The sequence below is a fragment of the Heterodontus francisci genome, chromosome 42, assembly GCF_036365525.1.
Source record: "Heterodontus francisci isolate sHetFra1 chromosome 42, sHetFra1.hap1, whole genome shotgun sequence".
Taxonomy (NCBI): Eukaryota; Metazoa; Chordata; class Chondrichthyes; order Heterodontiformes; family Heterodontidae; genus Heterodontus; species Heterodontus francisci.
Window position 1 is genome coordinate 19,108,385 of NC_090412.1, and position 18,476 is coordinate 19,126,860.

The following is an 18,476-nucleotide window of genomic DNA, read 5'->3' on the forward strand; positions in this document are numbered from 1 at the left end:
AGTACCGATTAGATTTGTTCTCGCTCTGCCGAATTATGATTCCTACCACCAAAAAGGACCTGATCCTCATTCTGGGGCTCTCGCAAACACAGAGCATGCAACATAAATCAAGCAACGGGCCAGATGAATGGTAGCTGTAGGTGAACTGAGAGGTGGGAGTGAATCAGCAAACTGGTCGTGGGCGTTAAGGTTGTTAAAATGATGAAAATCGAAATCACAAGCATGATAAGGTTATGAATAGTAGCCAATCTGTTCCAGTTCAACTGAAATATCATCATTGGATGTGACTCAAGTGTCTCCGAGATTGGTAAGTGGAGCAAATAAGAATGAATCTGCCTCTCCAGAAAACATGAGCTTCACATGCGATTAATTCAATAATGGAACTGAATGAGAAATGACAGTATGCCTTGGCACTTTGCTGCCTCTTATTTTTTTTAAAAAAAGAAACAAGGTTAAAATACAAACGAGCAGCAGTCTTGTGCTCTGACAATTATGACCTTTTGCTCATAAAAGCTTTGGGATTGAATTATTCCCTGATCGACATTATAACAAAATGCTCTAATACAGCGGCATGTAGCTTTACCAGTATATCATTGCAGTAGAATGCGCCTGGTAGAAGCTGCCCGAGTCCTGAAGTCACCCTGCAGCAGTTAGTACTGTCCGTCTGCATCACTTGGTGCTGTTCGACACCTTGTTAACCCAATGTGAATAACTATCAATTGAGAAACCTTCATGCCAAACTTAATACTATGTGTTCCGCTATGGGGGCAATGGAATTGAGCTTATTTTGTTCATCTACTTGTGATTGCCCTGTTTATCAGTTCCTATAAAGTCAAGTCATTCGGGGAATATTTTCTGTATTCTAGATGGTCATGTGCTGTGTCTAGCTTGTAAACACAGTGTCTACAGACTTTACATGCCCAGGTGGGGCTATCTTTGATCCTTGCCGACCAGCTCTCTTCAATTTGTCAGCTGACAGTTTTGTTTTTCTGTTTGGTTCCTCTCCTGTATGCTTCAGTCCCTCTTCAGAATTAGTGACATCCCTTCCTTGCCCTGCTTATCTTTTGTACACCTCTTCCCATCTCATTCCTCTCCATTCCGCTTTCACTTTCAGGAGGTCAGCACTGCTCAGATAGATGAGTACCAGGCTGGGAGCCAGCAGGTCCTGGGTGCAAATATGTCAGGACTGAGTTAGCCATCCAAGGCGGATATAAAGCATTAAAATGTAGTGGAAAACCAGGAGACTGTGTAGTGCCTGCCATAATGCTGCAACAATCCAGTTACCAGAAACAGAGATGATTATGAATCAGTCTTTTAGATCATGAGTCTCTAAATATATCTCAAAAGGAGGAATTTATAGCTTGTCGCCATGAAGCATTTTTCAATGATTGTTCTCTGAAGGAAATCCCAGATTGACTGTCCTTAACATTAAAGTGCGGAGTGGAGTTGGCCTGTCTTTTATCTGTAAAAAAAAATCCTCATCAGGTTTTGATTGGTTGAAAGGGAAATGTCAAGTTTCAGGCTGCTGGCACGTCATTACAAAGGGAGACATTTGCTGCTGTCTCTAAATGGCTATTCTATCAAAAATGAGTGTAATGTTTCACAAGGTAGTTGTGTAGCCAGTGTGCCGACATAGCCTAGTTGAAAGAGACTTGTATTGAGATTGCTCAGTACAGTTTGAGCCCAGGTGATGGGCCTATTCAAGTTTTGTCAACAGGTTGTCCATCACCTATTTATAAGGTTTGTTGAATTGTGCCTTTTAACTCTATTTTTGATGGACAGTTTTGAGCAGTTGTGTAAAGCACGTCTTTCCTCACTCTGATCAAAGAGAAGGCGGCCAAATAATCAAAGCTGGTGGCATTACTCACCAGCTTTCCTTTTGTGGGTCTGCTGTTTAATAGAGGCATCGAGGATTTTGCGGAGCTCCCTCTCCTAAAGGTTCCCATCAGTGGCCCAAATTGTTGAAGATATCTGCAGAGCCATTAGATTTGTTTACTGCTTTGAAATTGTATAAAAATACTGGTTAGAAATCAAGTATTCTATTACAAAGGCAAAATACTGCAGACATTAGAAATGTGAAACACAAACAGAAAATGCAGGAGACACTCAGTGGGTCAATTTCTCAAAAGGTCTGCAACCTGAAACCTTAACTCTATTTCTGCCTCCACAGACGCTGCCCGACCTGCATGTTTTCAGCATTATCTGTTAGTAATTGCTACTATACTAGTATGCTGATTGAGCTGTCTTGTTGCTGTGTTATTTTTGCCACAATAAAAACTAACTTGTAACTTTCTGCCTGAGGCATGTCAATGTGTTATTCTCTGCTGATTTTGGCAAGGCTAGAAGTTCTGGAATAAATTATACTGGTTCCAGTTTATATACCAACAGAAAATTAGTTCTATAGTTCCACCTGGGCATATTGATGCGGCACGCACAATCACATTTCCATTCATAGGGAACAAATGCATTTTTTTATAGTAGTAGACATTTTTACTGAGTATGCATCAAAACTATCAGGAGAAGGAACAAGTCCTAAAAATCAACATTTCATCCTCCTATCACATGATGAAAGCCCTGTTTGTGAGTAGAGTGACCTGTAATCAGGGCAAGTGATTTATCACCCAGATTCACTCAGAAGCCAACACTAACTTTTAATGCCAAATGTTGGTAAACGAACAAACTATGGTGTACTCCAACCAGTGTAAATCATTTTCTCTATGCATAATTCCCAGTGGCCCCTAGTGATGATGCCATCACATGGACTGGGACAGCACATGAACCAGTCAATGATAGATGATAGTGTAATTAAAATACTTCCCCTTTCAATGTTTGCCCACAAATGTGTGGTATTTGGTGCAAGATCACAACCAAATGCGCACTTTGTTACGTTTGCAATGATGCAGCCTTTTGAATTTAGACTACGGGAGCTCAGAGTCAAGCATCATGGAGTCTCGAGAAAGGTAGGAGTGTAAAAGCTGGACCTCAGCAAGATATAATTCGCTTCATGACCCAGATTTTTCTATAGTAACGATGGCGAAATTGTCAGCATTCGTCATTACTCCTCTGAAACTGACAGCAACTTCTGGAGTCTGCACATGCACAGTTAAATGTGGAAATCCAGAAGCTGCTTTCAGTGATTCTACACTTCTTCATAGTGTGTGCTGTTGAACTGCCCCCACCCCCCCAGCCCCTGACCCCAGGCTGTAATCAGGTCAAAATCATTGAACGGATGAGAACTTGCCCTTTTGCACTATTAGTCTCGTTGTAAAGACCCTTGAAAATGTTCTTGAATCAGGTGTAACTGAGTTTTTAACCATGCGTTAGGTTCATAATTACTGCTAAACACCCTCACTGGCCCTGAATGATTAATTTTATATATTTGTGGAATATCACATTTGAGAAAAAATTCACATTTTTAAAATATTGCATTTGTGTTCAAAATTTATGATACTTCAGCTTTTACCTTAATCCCTGTGTATGTCTCACTTATTTCACTCGATAATTAAATTATAAGTGAAGGATAATTGGTGGTTTTTAATTTCCTTGTTGCTGTCTGTGGGAATACTTCAATATGATTGGCTGTTTACCTTGCTTAATTGCCTGGAGATCCCCTTCACTTAGCACTAGGTTTAAACAGACATCAGAAAAGGGCAAAGCTATGCCACAGAGATTGCTAAATCTTTATCGGCAACTTTCTTTGAAGTCAGCAGTGAGCACATCACTTGGCCACGGAGCATAAAATCCAGACCAATGTTACTGCACAAAGACAGCTACAGATGCGAATGCACCTTTTTAACATAATTAACCAGGCATTTTAATTTAGTGAGCTGTTGTGATTTCCATCCCTCACACCTCTCCCTCTGTTTTAAAGGCACTGGAGCATCTGAAACCTGTTGATGACTGTATAGTGGGAAAGGCTCCAGAAAACAGGGAAAAGAACAGATATAGAGACATCCTGCCTTGTAAGTAATTTCACCAGAACAAACCTTCACAAACCAGGAATCGTCATCATACAAAGCCTGTTTTCCTGTCAACTGACCTCCACACGATTACTTTGTCTACCAATGATAAATCATCACTAAGATTGCAAGTCCTCTGTAAAATCCTTACAACTCTAGCATTGGAGTCTTTTGGGTGAAACGTTGAACCGAGGGCCTGTCTGCCCTTCCAGTTGCATGTAAAAGGTCCATTCAGCAGGGAGTTCTCCCAGTGTCCAACCCCAAATATTTCCCTCAACCAACATCCCTAAAACAGATTATCTGGTTATTTATTTCACTGCTGTTATTGGGAGCTTGCTATGCACAAATCGGCTGCCGTGTTTCCCACATCGCGACAGTGACTCCACTTCAAAAGTACTTCTTTGGCTATAAAGTGCTTTGGAATGCCCTGAAGTTGTGAAAGGTGCTATACAAATGCAAGTTCTTCTCTATTTGTTTTCTCTTATCTGTTCAAATTGATGTCAAAATTCAGATAAAGAGGAAAATGTAATATATGGAGCAAATATTAAGGGGTGGGGGTGTACGTTCAAAATTAATCTGCCGAGACAATGACCCAAATTCTGCAGTCAGTGGCGCAGTGACTGCACTTGCAACGAACATTGGATAAATCTCCACACGAACCTATTGCCATCCTGGTGGAGAGAATTTCAGCCACCATGAGGGAGGATTCCCTTCTGTTGTGGGTTCTAGCGAGGCTCAGAGGTGCAGGGGGAAACAGTAGGCAATTGCGGGTGTGACACTGGCTGATTTATGGATTTTTACCCTTCTTTAGCAGCACCAACATCCAATACCATCAGTTATGTTACACAACAACCCATGAGACTGTAAACTTAAACTTAACCAAAACTTTGATGCCTGTACCCTAACTCCCACTGAGTGCCATTTGCCCATTGCCCCTGTGCCCACTGACCTACATTGGCTTTTGGTCCGTAAACAACTTGATTTTAAAATTCTCATACTCATTTTCAAATCCCTCTGTAGCCTTGGCTTCCCCTATCTATGACCTCCTCCAGCCTTGCAACCCTGCATGATCTCTGAACTCCTCCAATACATCCATCTCAAAGTAGCAATGGAGGTGAATAAAGCTATTGAAAAGCAAACCAAGCATTGATCTTCATTTTTAGAGGAATAGAAATGAAAAGCAGAGCAGATATGTTAAAATATGTATAGAACTTTGTTAGAACACATTCAGTACTGTTCAGAGTTCTGTTCTCCATATTATAATGAGGATGAAATGCAAAAAAGGATGACACCAGAACTGAGAAGTTCTACTGATCAGGAAAGCTTGAACAGGGCGGCACAGTGGTTAGCACTGCAGCCTCAAAGCTCCAGCGACCCGGGTTCAGTTCTGGGTACTGCCACTGTGGAGTTTGCAAGTTCTCCTGTGACCGTGTGGGTTTCTGCCAGGTGCTCCGGTTTCCTCCCACAGCCAAAGACTTGCAGGTTGATCGGTAAATTGGCCATTGTAAATTGCCCTTAGTATAGGTAGGAGAATGGTGGGAATATGGGATTAATGTGGGATTAGTATAAATGGGTGGTTGTTAGTCAGCACAGACTCAGTGGGCTGAAGGGCCTGTTTCAGTGCTGTATCTCTAAATAAATAAACAGGATGGGGCCCTTTTCTCTAGGGAAGTGAAGTCTGGTGGCAGGGTGTGACCTGATAGACATCTTGAAAATTATGAACAATTTCAATTGGAGACTGTTTCCACTTGCAGGGAAGACCAAAAGGGCATTAAATGTAAAACAGTTACTAACAAATCTTATAAGGAATTCAGGAGAAACTTCTTTACCCTGCCTTTCTGAAAATCATTTGTTGTCAAAATTTCAGATGATAAAACCCGGGTTCGTGTCAGGGACAACGGTTATATCAACGCAAGTTACATCAGGATGCCGGTTGGCTCCAAGGAATATTTATACATTGCTTGCCAAGGACCCCTGCCTGGCACCACAAATGACTTTTGGCAAATGATCTGGGAAAACAAAGCAGATGTCATCGCTATGATGACCCGTGAACACGAGCGGGGAAAGGTCAAGTGTCACAGATACTGGCCTGACAAAATGTACAAATCAATGAGAGTCCACAAGTACCACCTCATCCTGGAAAATCACCAGGTGCTAGATTCTTTCGAAATAAACGCCATTAAGATGACAGACAGTGAGGTAAAGAATTTTTAAAAACGTAATAATGGAAAAAAAATTACATAATATATTTGTGTTTTTGCACAGATTTACGTTTTAGTTTGATGCAGTAGGCGATTAAATGTATTTGTTATATTAACTAAGTCTGTACAGTGTTTAAGGAATGACATCAGTTTGGCACACGCGGGAAAACTGAGTGGGAGATTTGATAGAGGTGTTCAAAATCATGAATGGTTTTGATAGGTTATACAAGGAGAAATTGTTTCTCGTGGCAGAAGGGTCAGTAACTCGAGGACACAGATTAAGGTGGTGGCAATAAAACCAGAGGCGACATGAGGAACTTTTTTTTTGTTGAGATCTGGAATGCGCTGCAAGAAAAGGTGGTGAAAGCAGATTCAACAGCAACATTCACAAGAGAATTGGATAAATACCTGAAGGGAAAATAATTACATGGATATAGGGAAAGGGTTGGGGGTGAGTTTAATTGGATAGTTTTACCAAAGAGTTGGCACAGGCATGATGGGCCAAATGGCCTCCTTCTGTACTGTAAGATTCTATGACCTGCAAGGGAGCCTGGTCCTTTTTTTGCCCATTCACTGGATGGGGAAATTGGGAAAGTTGAGTTATGGGTCTTGGATCCTCCTCATCCAATTTTCCCTCCGTCTGCTGTGTCTTGGAGATTCACTGAGCTCGGGTGCAGAAACGGAGAAATCTATTGCAGTACGTGCTATCAAAGCATTATTACAGGCAGAGAAATAAAAAATCATTACGCCACAAAGACTAAACAACATTGGAGTTTTAACTGATTTTCTTGGGCTACAAACACTAGCTTTAAATGACATTGTTACCAGTTTAAAAAAAGCATCACACATGCTACAAAGAGAAGGTACTGAGATGGGCTGCTCTAAAATCAGACTTCAGATTGTTTTGAATATTTAAGCGGAAAGGTAATTCCGGTGGTATCCAGTACTGAGCTGTGCAAATCCACTCCCAGGTTCGATCACTGGTCAGTGCTACACTGTCTAATCTCAGCTGGGACGACAGTGGGGATAAACAGTGACTGTCATCTTTAGCACCCCTTGGCCTTTATTGCTCGGGGTGTTGGAGTTTAAAAATAACGAAGTCTTGTTACAACTGTACAGGGTTTTGGTAAGGCCCCACCTGGAGTACTGTGTACAGTTTTGGTCCCCGTATTTAAGAAAGGATATACTGGCATTGGAGGCAGTTCAAAAGAGAATCACGAGGCTGATTCCTGGGATGAAGGGGTTGACTTATCAAGAACGGCTAAATAGGTTAGACCTTTATTCATTAGAGTTTAGAAGAATGAGGGGTGATCTTATTGAAACGTACAAGATTCTGAGGGGGCTTGACAGGGTAGATGTTGAGAAGATGTTTCCACTAGTGGGGGAATCTCGAACTGGGGGACATAGTTACAGAATAAGGGGACACTCATTTAAAACTGAGATGCAAAGGAATTTCGTCTGTCAGAGGGTAGTGAATGTCTGGAATTCTCTACCCCAGAGAGTTGTGGAGGCTAGATCACTGAAAGTATTTAAGAGGAGGTAGATAGATTTTTGAAATATCGGGGAGTTGAGGGCTATGAGGAGCTGAGGTCTGGGGCAGATCTGCCATGATCTTATTGAATGGCGGGGCAGGCTTCAGGGGCCGAATGGCCTACTCCTGCTCCTATTTCTTATGTTGCGCTGGGAGGGGAAGCACGGGAGAAATCTGCAATCGTTCCTGATTATGACTGATCCTCAGTGACCCAGCTTAGAAAATGTACATGGGTGAACATCAGATAAGAACAATGCTGGATTCAGCTGTGATGCCCTCCCAAGTTGAATAGGCTGCCCGTCTCGCTGTCAAGGAAGGGTCCTTAGGTGAAGTACACAAGGGCTGGCAGTAATAGGAAGTGTGGCACAGTAAGAGAAAGGGAGAAACTCAAGTGGAAAAAAAATCAAATACCATTCTGCAATGATGTCTTATAGATATGGCAAGAGTTTGATTTTTTTGTGCCTTTACCTATTTCAGACAGGAGAAGTACATTATGTCAAACATCTAAAATTTGTTAGATGGCCTGACCACGGCACACCAAACTCAGAGCAGCTTATGTGTTTTATTCTCTACATGAGGGAGGTACACCACCTGGGACCGACTGTTATCCACTGCAGTGCTGGTATCGGAAGAAGTGGTGTATTGATCTGCACAGACGTATTATTGAGCCTGATTAACAAAGAACTCAGCGTAAGTAAAGGAAATCTTCTTGAAGGTTTCTGTTTGTCTAAAACGTACTCATCTGCAATTATCTTCCTTTCCCCGTTGACAACTCTCCTGTGTTTCAATACGATAACTGTTCAAACAATGAATTGGTATATTTAAGCTTTCTGGTAAGAATTTCCTCTCACTCCCACCCCAACCCTGGATCATTTCCTTTCACCCTACCAGACCTGCCAGAATCTTGGGGAAACTCTGGATGCACACATTAGCCAAGCATGGGAGTTGTGCTCAAGTCTCCTGGCTGAGTTCCCTAACAGTTCAGATGCTGGACACCAAGCTCTCTATTCATGAGGGCAGGTTTGGCTAGTTTGCATGGGGTTTTATTGAACACAAATGGTAGTTGAAATCTGGAAAACTCTCCCACTAAAGGCTGTGGATTCTGGACCAATTGGAGCTTTCAGAACCGGGATTGGTAGATTTCTGTTGGGTAAGGACATCATGCGATATGGAGCAAAGTCGGTCAATGGAGTTGAGGTACAGACCAGCCCTGATATAACTGAATGGAGGAGCAGGCCCGAGGGGCTGAATGGCCTCCTCCGCTTCCTCATGTTCCTGGTACACTAAATGCCGGTAATGTAATTTTAAAAACTACAAGTGCTCAGTGTTCTCAACAGTTCTGATATTAGTAATTTAATTATTTGCGAAGTTGCTTTAACATGGACAACATACGTAGGAATGGATGATAGTGAGTCCATGTATCTTGCTCCTTTCCTCACTAATTATGGTATTAAAAATGAACAGAATTGCTAAGGTCGCCAAGCCTGTAATAGTGCCGACCTGTAAAACGTGCACAAAAATATAAAACCTACAGAGGAATGTTTTATTGGGTGTGGTAAATATACTAAATATACCATTACTTAGAGGAAAATAGGATGTTCTGAGCAAAGGGAACAGGTTGAGGCTTGATTAACTCTCAAAATCACAGAATTTTTTTTTTAACAGCACAGAAGGAGGCCATTCGGCCCATCTTGTCTACACAGGCTCTCCAAATGAACAATTCACTTAGTGCCACTCCCCCACCTTCTCCCCGTAAACCTGCACATACGTCCTTTTCAGCCAACTATCTAATTCCCTTTCGATGACCTCGATTGAACTTGCTTCCACCGCACTCTCTGGCAGTGCATTCCAGATCTTAACCACTCGCTGCATGAAAAAGTTTTTCCTCATGTCACCATTGCTTCTTTAGCCAATTACCTTAAATCCGTGCCCTCTCGCTCTTGATACTTTCACAAGTGGGAACTGTTTCTCCACATCTTCTCTGGCCAGACCCCTCATGATTTTGAATACTCCAATCAAATCTCCTCTCAGCCTTCTCTTCTCCAAGGAAAACAATCCCAACTTCTCTAATCCATCTTCGTAAATGAAGTTGCTCATCCCTGGAATCATTCTCGTGAATTATTTTGTTGTTTTATGTTTTGTGGGTGTCACTGACAGGCCAGCATTTCTTGCCCATGTAGGCCAGACCAGGTAAGGATGGCAGATTTCCTTCCCTAAAGGACAATAGTGAACCAGATGGTTTCTTTTTATGACATTCAATGATAGCTTTGATGGCACCATCACTGCTAGCTTTCAAATCCAGATTTTTATTAATTCATTGAATTTAAATTCCACCAGCTGCCGTGGTGGGATTTGAACGTGTCCCCCCAGGGCATTAGCCTGGAGCTCTGGATTTCTAGTCCAGTGACATTACCAAACGCCACCATCGCCTCTATCGTTATAATGTGATGGAGAAATCCATAATTAGGTTTGTGGCTGGGGAAAGAAATTGTGTAATTTGGTGTATGCTGTGTACAGAAGGAAGTTGTTTTATTGATCTAGCACAGGACATGTTGAATGGAGCAGCAATTGTCTATGTTGGAGTTTGTGGATAATCTATTACAAGAAGCACTGTAAAGAAATAAGAATGAGGCTGGAGGGTAAGAGTAAAAAAAGAAAGTTTAAAATAAGAAAATGCCATTCAACGCATCAAGTCCATTGGGATCATTTTTGACTTCCTTAACCTAGCTTTAAAGGGCAGTTAACAACCTCAAAATGGAATCAGTCACCTTGTTAACACCAGCAATGCCCCAGCTGTAGCCTGAAGGGAGCCTAATGCCCGGTGTCCAAAGCCTCCACCTCATGCAATAGATCATTTTTAATACAGAAATCAGGATCCTGAGGCAAGTAGGTCCCTAATTGTCATTTTAGTTTGGAACTGGTCAGAGCTAGTGCATTGCAGACTCAGACCAGTTCCACGGAGCAATGGACCTAATGAGGTTCAAACAAACAGAAGTGTCGTTGAATTATTTTTGTGGGTCCTGCAGGATCACGACTGATCTTCCAGGGTCCACAGTAATAATCTGGATGCCCAGGATCCCAACTCGGTGTTCATACTGCACCTCCCCACCACCATTCCCCCCCCCCCACCAGCCCCCTCCAATCCAGCCACTCACCTTGCTGGCAACAGCCCTGACCCAACTTCCAGGCCTCAATATGGCAAGCCACACCAGGCAGCGGCTTGTTTGATGCTCCGTAGCTCACCTATCAAATTTAAATGAGGTCATGGGTGATTCTTTCATCACAGACTTTTACCCTACCCTGACCGTTAAAAGATCATAAAAGCCTGTTGCCAATATTACTGGATGAGTAATATGCCTTCGACAGCACCTTCCAAACCCACCACCTCTACCACCTAGAAGGACAAGGGCAGCAGACGCATGGGAACACCACCACCTGCAAGTCCCCCTCCAAATCACCCACCGTCCTGACTTGGAACTATAGCGCCATTCCTTCACTACCATTGGGTCGAAATCTTGTAACTTCTTTCCTAACAGCACTGTGGGTGCACCTACCCAACATGGACTGCAGCAGTTCAAGAAAGCAGCTCACCACCACCTTCTCAAGTGCAATTAGGGGTTTGCAATAAATGCGGGCCTTGCAGCGACGCCCACATCCCCAGAATGAAAAAAAGGAATGTTTTTAAAATTAGTGCATGAAATGTCTGTCCTACATTCCACTGTCTGCCATTTTAACACAGATGGGAACTCATGTCTTTTAAGTGATTTCCCAGGGAGTATTTCTCTCTGTATAGTGTCAAGTTTCTGATTTAATTGGTACCCTATTTCATTTCTGCAAATTTAGGCCACTAGTTGTTTTGAGAGCCGTCCAACTCAAGTTGGTTACTGCTGCTTAGTCAGGCAGTGTTCGGGTTTGATATCTTTCTTGGAGGTGGCAGCTGACTTTGGATCAGCCCCAAGGGCAGTCCGAAGGGCCAGTTCCAGTTAAAGGCAGTGAAGAATCTCCTGTGGCACTGTTGCAGCAGCTCTCCAGGGTGGCGCAGATGCCAAGGGGGGAACAATCATCTCGCACCTGACCACAAGCACAGGATAGGTGGCATGACTGCAACATGAGCCTGAAGAGGATGGCCTCACCATCTTCTGAAATTGGGCCTCAAATAAATCCAGTGAAGGGAGGGGTTGAGTGGCGAGAGGATAACAGGAGGGGGCAAGACTGCACTCGTACTCAGACTGCACTCGTGCAGAAGAGGATGATACCAGAACTGAGAGGTTATAACCATCAGGAAAGACTGAACTTGCCAGGGCTCTTTTCTCTAAAGTTAAGAGAAATCTGAGAGGTGACCTAATTGAGGTTTTTATGGAGGGGTTTGATAGCAAGGTTCACTTTACACGGTGCATATGTGTGGCTGTGCAGCAATTTTGACACACCGCACATTGAAATAAACAGGACACTCACAACTTCACCAGTCCATCGAGAGCAATTTCCAGCACACTGTCAATGATACTTTAGAATGTAAACTCCCCATGGACAAAGATGTAGTGCTCAGAGGAGTTTGTAGCTTGCCCAGCACAAAGCAAATTGAGGGCAAATTGTTTGATCGGGTAAATGCAAAGGAGATATTTCCACTTGTGGGGGAGTCCAAAACTAGAGGCCCTAAATACAAGACAGCCACCAATAAATCCAATAAGGAGATAGAACAATTTTTTTTAAAAATTCATTCATGGGATGTGGGCATCGCAGGCCAGGCCAGCATTTATTGCCCATCCCTAATTGCCCGTGAACTGAGTAGCTTGCTAGGCCATTTCGAGGGCATGTAAGAGTCAACCACATTGCTGTGGATCTGGAGTCACATGTAGGCCAGACCAGGTAAGGACAGCAGATTTCCTTCCCTAAAGGACATTAGTGAAACCAGATGGGTTTTTACAACAATCGACAATGGTTTCATGGCCATTAGACTAGCTTTAAACTCCAGATTTTATTAATTGAAATTCAAATTCCACCTTCTGCGGTGGTGGGATTCGACCCTATGTCTCCAGAGCAATACCTGGGTCTCTGGGTTACTAGTCCAGTGACAATACCAGTACGCCACCGCCTCCCCTTATCAAATATGTTGGCAAATCTCTGAGTGCAAAAACTATAGGGCAATAATAGTTGGGGATTTCAACTACCCCAATATCAACTGGGATATAAACAGTGTGAAGGGCACAGAGGGGACAAAATTCTTGAGCTGCGTTCAAGAGAACCTTTTTAGCCAGCATGTAACAAGCCCAATGAGAGGGGACACAATTCTAGATTTAGTCTTCGGTAATGAAGCTGGGCAAGTGGATGAATTAACAGTGGGTGATCATTTTCGAGATAGTGACCATAATACAGTTAGTTTTAGCATAATCATGGACACAGACAAAGAAAAAATAGAAGCAAAGGTTCTAAATTGGGGGAAGGCAAATTTTACGAAACCGAGAGGTGACCTGGCAAAAGTGGACTGGATACAGCTACTTGAAGGAAAATCAGTGGCAAACCAGTGGAAGGCATTCAAAACTGAGATACTACAGGCATAGTGTAGGCATGTTCCCACAAAGATTAAGGGTGGTACTGCCAAATCTAAAGCCCCCTGAATATCTACAAGTTTACAGGGTAAGTTAAAGTAGAAAAAGAAAGCTTATGACGATCACAAATATCTTAATACCTCAGAAAGCCTAGAGTATAGAAAGTGTAGGGGTGAAGTAAAAAAGGAAATTAGAAAAGCAAAGAGAGGACATGAAAAATTATTGGTAAGTAAAATCAAGGAAAACCCAAAGATGTTTTATCAATACATTAAGAGCAAGAGGATAATTAAGGAAAGGGTATGGCCTATCAGAGATGTACAAGGGAACTTATGTGTGGATGCAGAAGATGTGGGCAGATCTTAATGAGTTTTTTATCTCTATCTTCACAAAGGAGAGGGTTGATGCAGATATTGTAGTTAAAGAGAAGTATGAAATATTAGATACAATAAGCATAGAGAGAGAGGAAGTACTAGAGGGTCTGATATCCTTGAAAGTGGATAAATCGCCAGGACTGGATGGACTGCATCCCAGGTTGTTGGAGGAAACCAGGGAGGAAATAGCCATGAAATAGCAGATGCGCTGAGGATCATCTACAAATTCTCACTAGATACAGGAGAGATACCAGATGATTGGAGGTCTGCAAATGTTGTACTATTGTTTAAAAAGGGTGTGAGGGATAGGCCAAATAATTATAGGCCAGTCAGTCTGACCTCAGTGGTGGGTAAATTGTTAGAATCAATTCTGAGGGACAGGATAAACTGCCACTTAGAAAGGCACAGATTAAATGGGGATAGTCAACATGGATTGGTGAAGGGAAGGTCATGTCTTACCAACTTAATTGAATTTTTTGAGGAGGTAACAGGGAGGATTGATGAGGGTAATGCAGTGGATGTGGTCTACATGGATTTTAGTAAGGTATTTGACAAGGTCCCAAATGGCAGACTGGTCAGTAAAATGAAAGCCCGTGAGATACAGGGGAATGTGGTGAGTTGGATCCAGAATTGGCTCAGGCACAGGGTAGTAGGGTATTAGTCAACGGATGCTTTTGTGAATGGAAAGCTGTTTCCAGTGGTGTTCTACAGGGTGCAGTGTTGGGTCCCTTGCTATTTGTGGTATGTATTAATGATTTGGACTTAAAATTGGGAGGCATGATTGGGAAATTTGCTGATGACACAAAAATTGGCCGTGTAGTTGATAATGAAGAGGATAGCTGTAGACTCCAGAAAGATATCAATGGTTTGGTTGAGTGGGTGGAAAAGTGGCAAATAGAATTCAATCCAGATAAGTGTGAGGTAATGCATTTGGGGAGGGGCAAATAAAGCGAGGGAATACACAATAAATGGAAGGATTTTGAGAGGGGTAGAAGTGCATGCCCATAGGTCCCTGAAGGTATGGATTCCATATGGAATGCTTCCCTTTATTGGCTGAGGTATAGAATTCAAAAGCAGGGATGTGATGCTGGACCTGTATAAAACGCTGGTTAGGCCACAGCTGGAGTATGGCATACAGTTCTGGTCACCACATTACAGAAAGGACATAATTGCTCTGGAGAGAGCACAGAGGAGATTTACAAGAATGTTGCCAGGGCTGGAAAGTTGCAGTTTTGCGGAAAGATTGGATAGGCTAAGGTTGTTTTCCCTGGAACTGAGGAGGCTGAGGTGTACAAAATTATGAGGGGCTAAGATAGAATGGACAGGAAGGACCTGTTCCCCCTATTTAAGAGGCCAATTACCAGGGGTCACAGATTTAAGGTGATTGGTAGAAGGATTAGAGGGGACATGAGGAAAAACATTTTCGCCCAGAGGGTGGTGGGTGTCTGGAATTCACTGCCAGGAACGGTGGTTGAGGCAGAAACCCTCAATTCTTTTAAAAGGTACTTGGACATGCACCTGAAATGCTGGAACCTGCAAGGCTATGGACCAGGTGCTGGAAGGTGGGATTAGATTGGGCGGCTAGTTTTCTCAGCCAGCGCAGACACGATGGGCTGAATTGCCTCTTTCTGTGCTGTAATTGTTCTATGTTCTATGTCTTCATAGAGAAGACAGATAACACAAGAAATAGGAACAGAAGTAGACCATATGGCCCATCAAGCCTGCTCCGCCATTACATGAGGGAGAAAGGAATGGGAGGATAAGCTACTAGAAATTTAGTGAGCCTAAATTTTGATCCAACAAAATAGCACCAGCTTCGACATGTTTCATGGAAAGGCCCAAAAGCAAGAGCTGGACTCCCCATTAATCTATTCAAGATGCCTAACACTTCTTTTAGGCAGTCGCCAGGGATGCCTGAATATTGCCTCACCACAAATAGAATTGTGTGTGTTGTATTCAGGCTTTAAGGGAATGTTTTAATAGTGGGTGTGATCGTCACTGAAGGAAGTGCTATCATGCAGTATGTGACCGAGTATTTGTAGTGTGTTAGATCCCGAGGCTAAACATGTGTAGTGGGCTCTCTTGTAAATGTATATGTAACAGTACTAAAATAAAAGAACCTGCATTATTCGTACCAGTCGTCTCGGTGGGATTGGCGAGTTTGTGCGCAGCAAGCTAGAGGCAAAACAGGGTGTAAAGGAACAATGGGGTCCCAATTCCTTCTCCCAATATATCAACCTCTGCAAGACTACAAAAAGTCTAGCATATTTAGTATGGTCAGTTATTAAGAAAGTGCTGGTGGACCAACTTAAACAGAAAAATCCCTAGACTCTCCTTTGAAAAAAGCAAATGAGTCAATGCAGATGTTGAGTATTTTTGTAGCTCATTAAATGGAAGAGTTGGGACATTGTCCCAATATTTGAAAATGAACAGAAGCTGATGGTGGGAGCTTTAGATAAATTTACTGATCCTTTGCTCTCAATGGCCAAAGAGAGGTCCACAGCATTATAGCACTGATTCTTCAAACAAGCCTTCCCACAGGGAGTACAGGATCAGTAAATATACTCTTAACAGTCTATTAGCTTGACATCTATAATAGGAAAACCTTTGAAGTTTATTACAAAAGAAAGCAATTCATGCATATTTAACAGGGCAAAGGCTAGAATTCCAAGGCAACTTGGATTTATGAAAAGAAAGTAATGGAGAATGAAGGTATTGGAATTCTTTGAAGATGTAGAAGGATTGATTGATAAGGGTAACACAGCAGATATTGTATCTGGACTTTCAGAAGACATTTAATAAAGCGTCTCACAAGAGACTTGCAGCTGAAATTAAAGGCCCTGCGATAAAAGGAGAAAATGGAAAATTGGATAATAAATTGGCTAAATAATATGAAACAAAAGCTGGCGATCAATGGCGGTGGGTCTAATTGGACAGCTGCTCCCGGCAGAGCACCCTGGGGATCAATCCCAGACTTTCTGCTGTTCATAATGTTTATTAAAAAAATCTTGATAAAGCCATTAAAGCAGAATATCTAAGTCTACAGTGGATACTGAGTTGCGTGGGAAAGGCAGGATGTTCAAAGGAAAGGGATAAAATTCAAAGATGTCCACAGAGAGAGCGCCTTATCAACAAGACAGATGAATTACAAATGGTGTTTGATGTGGAGAAATGTGAAGTCAGCCATACTGATATTAAAAGTAGCTCGTAATGGTGGAAATATGAATATTTTTTTAAGATGACAAGGCTAGAGGTAGTGAGCTTTTTAGTTTCGCGTCCAACTTTTCTCCCCCTCCATTCCTGAAAGGGATAACCACCGAGACTACTTCCAACATCTTGCTCATGTGGACAGTTTTCATGTGTGAGATATAATGGTATCAACAGGCAATTTAATAGTTGGGGTTATCACAGCTGAGTACAATCCTGTCGCCACCTGGGGCCTACAGATGAACTTGTCAGCCGAGCCCAGACAGCAGTGTGCTACAACACAATCACCCCGCCCCCCCCCACCCCCCACACACCCACTGCAATGGCCCCACCACTGCTCCAGCTGGGAGCAGAGACCTCCTTTATTGCTGCTCTTATTGGGTTCAACTAACATTCTTGACAAAATTGGGAGATTTCTAGATTATGTTTTAGAATAACTCTCAATAGTTGTATATGTTTTAAATATAACCTGAGTTATAAACTAGGGGTACTGTTTCATAGTGGTTATGTTATGGGATCAGTAATACTGAGGCCTGGAGTAATGATGCAGAGACAGGAGTTAAAATCCCACCACAGCAGCTGGGAATTTATATTCCATATGTTTAAATAAATCTGAATTTAAAAAGCTGGTGTTATTAATGGTGAGCATGAATCCAGCAGATGGTTATAGAACATCAAATGGTTCACTAACATCCTTTAGGGAAGGAAATCTGCCATCCTTACCTGGTCTGGCCTACATGTGACTCTTACCTGGCCTTACAAAAGGTTCTAGGTAATGAGAAATATGAAAGCACCAACTGGTCAGTTGTCCTACGTTAAGTTTGTTCCATTGTGAATTTAGTTATGATTTCTTGGCAGATCTATCCACAGGGGTATTTGCTCTGAACTATATATTGATAATGAATTCTATTATTTTACCTGAATTTGAAATAAGAGTAATACTCCTCCACCCCTGTAATATTGTTCATCTCCACCCCTGCCTCAGCACATCTGCTGCTGAAACACTCACTCGTGCTTTTGTTACCGTAGCTATTCCAATGCTTTCCTGACTAGCCTCCCAGCTTCCACTCTCTATAAACTTGAGATCATTCATAACACTGCCTGTATTCTAACTCACACCAAGCCTCATTCGCCCATCGCTCATATGCTTGCTGACCTCAAATTTAAAATTCTCATCGCCGTGTTCAAATCCCTCCCCGGCGTTGCCTCTCCCCATCTCTGCAACCTCCTGCAGCCTCACAAACCTCTGAGAACCCTGCGTTCCTCCAATTCTGACTTCTTCTGCATCCACGATTTCCTTGGCAGCCATGCCTTCAGCCGTCTAGGCCCTAAGCCTAAGGTAAATTGTCTATTAGTTCAGCTTGAATGCAGTGATCCGACTGTGTGGTATTTCCCAAAGTTTGGAGAAGACAGAAAAATGTGATAGGCATCCCACATGATCTCTACACTATACTATAGTTAGTCTTATGGCATGCAGAATGGCGTAGGTTTTAGTTTCTAGTAGCTTCAGCCTGAACTATCATCGTCATATGTGTCCATCATGGTTCAGTGGTGGGTCTTTCACTTCTGATTCAAAAGATTGTAGGTTCAAGTCCCATTGCAAACATTTGAGCACAAAATCTAGGTTGCAGTACTGAGGGAGAGTTGCACTGTTGGAAGTG

General features: G+C 42.5%; 1 protein-coding gene across 8 annotated transcripts in view; it reads left to right on the forward strand.

Moving 5' to 3' along the window:
- ptpn20 (protein tyrosine phosphatase non-receptor type 20) overlaps positions 1–18,476 on the forward strand; it is a 332,558-nt gene that overhangs the window by 298,879 nt on the left and 15,203 nt on the right. For all 8 annotated transcript variants that reach the window (XM_068020701.1, XM_068020694.1, XM_068020700.1 and 5 more), the window contains 3 exons: positions 3,872–3,962; positions 5,827–6,158; positions 8,169–8,381. In XM_068020701.1, coding sequence (XP_067876802.1) covers positions 3,872–3,962; positions 5,827–6,158; positions 8,169–8,381 — 636 coding nt within the window. The remainder of the gene's footprint in view (positions 1–3,871; positions 3,963–5,826; positions 6,159–8,168; positions 8,382–18,476) is intronic.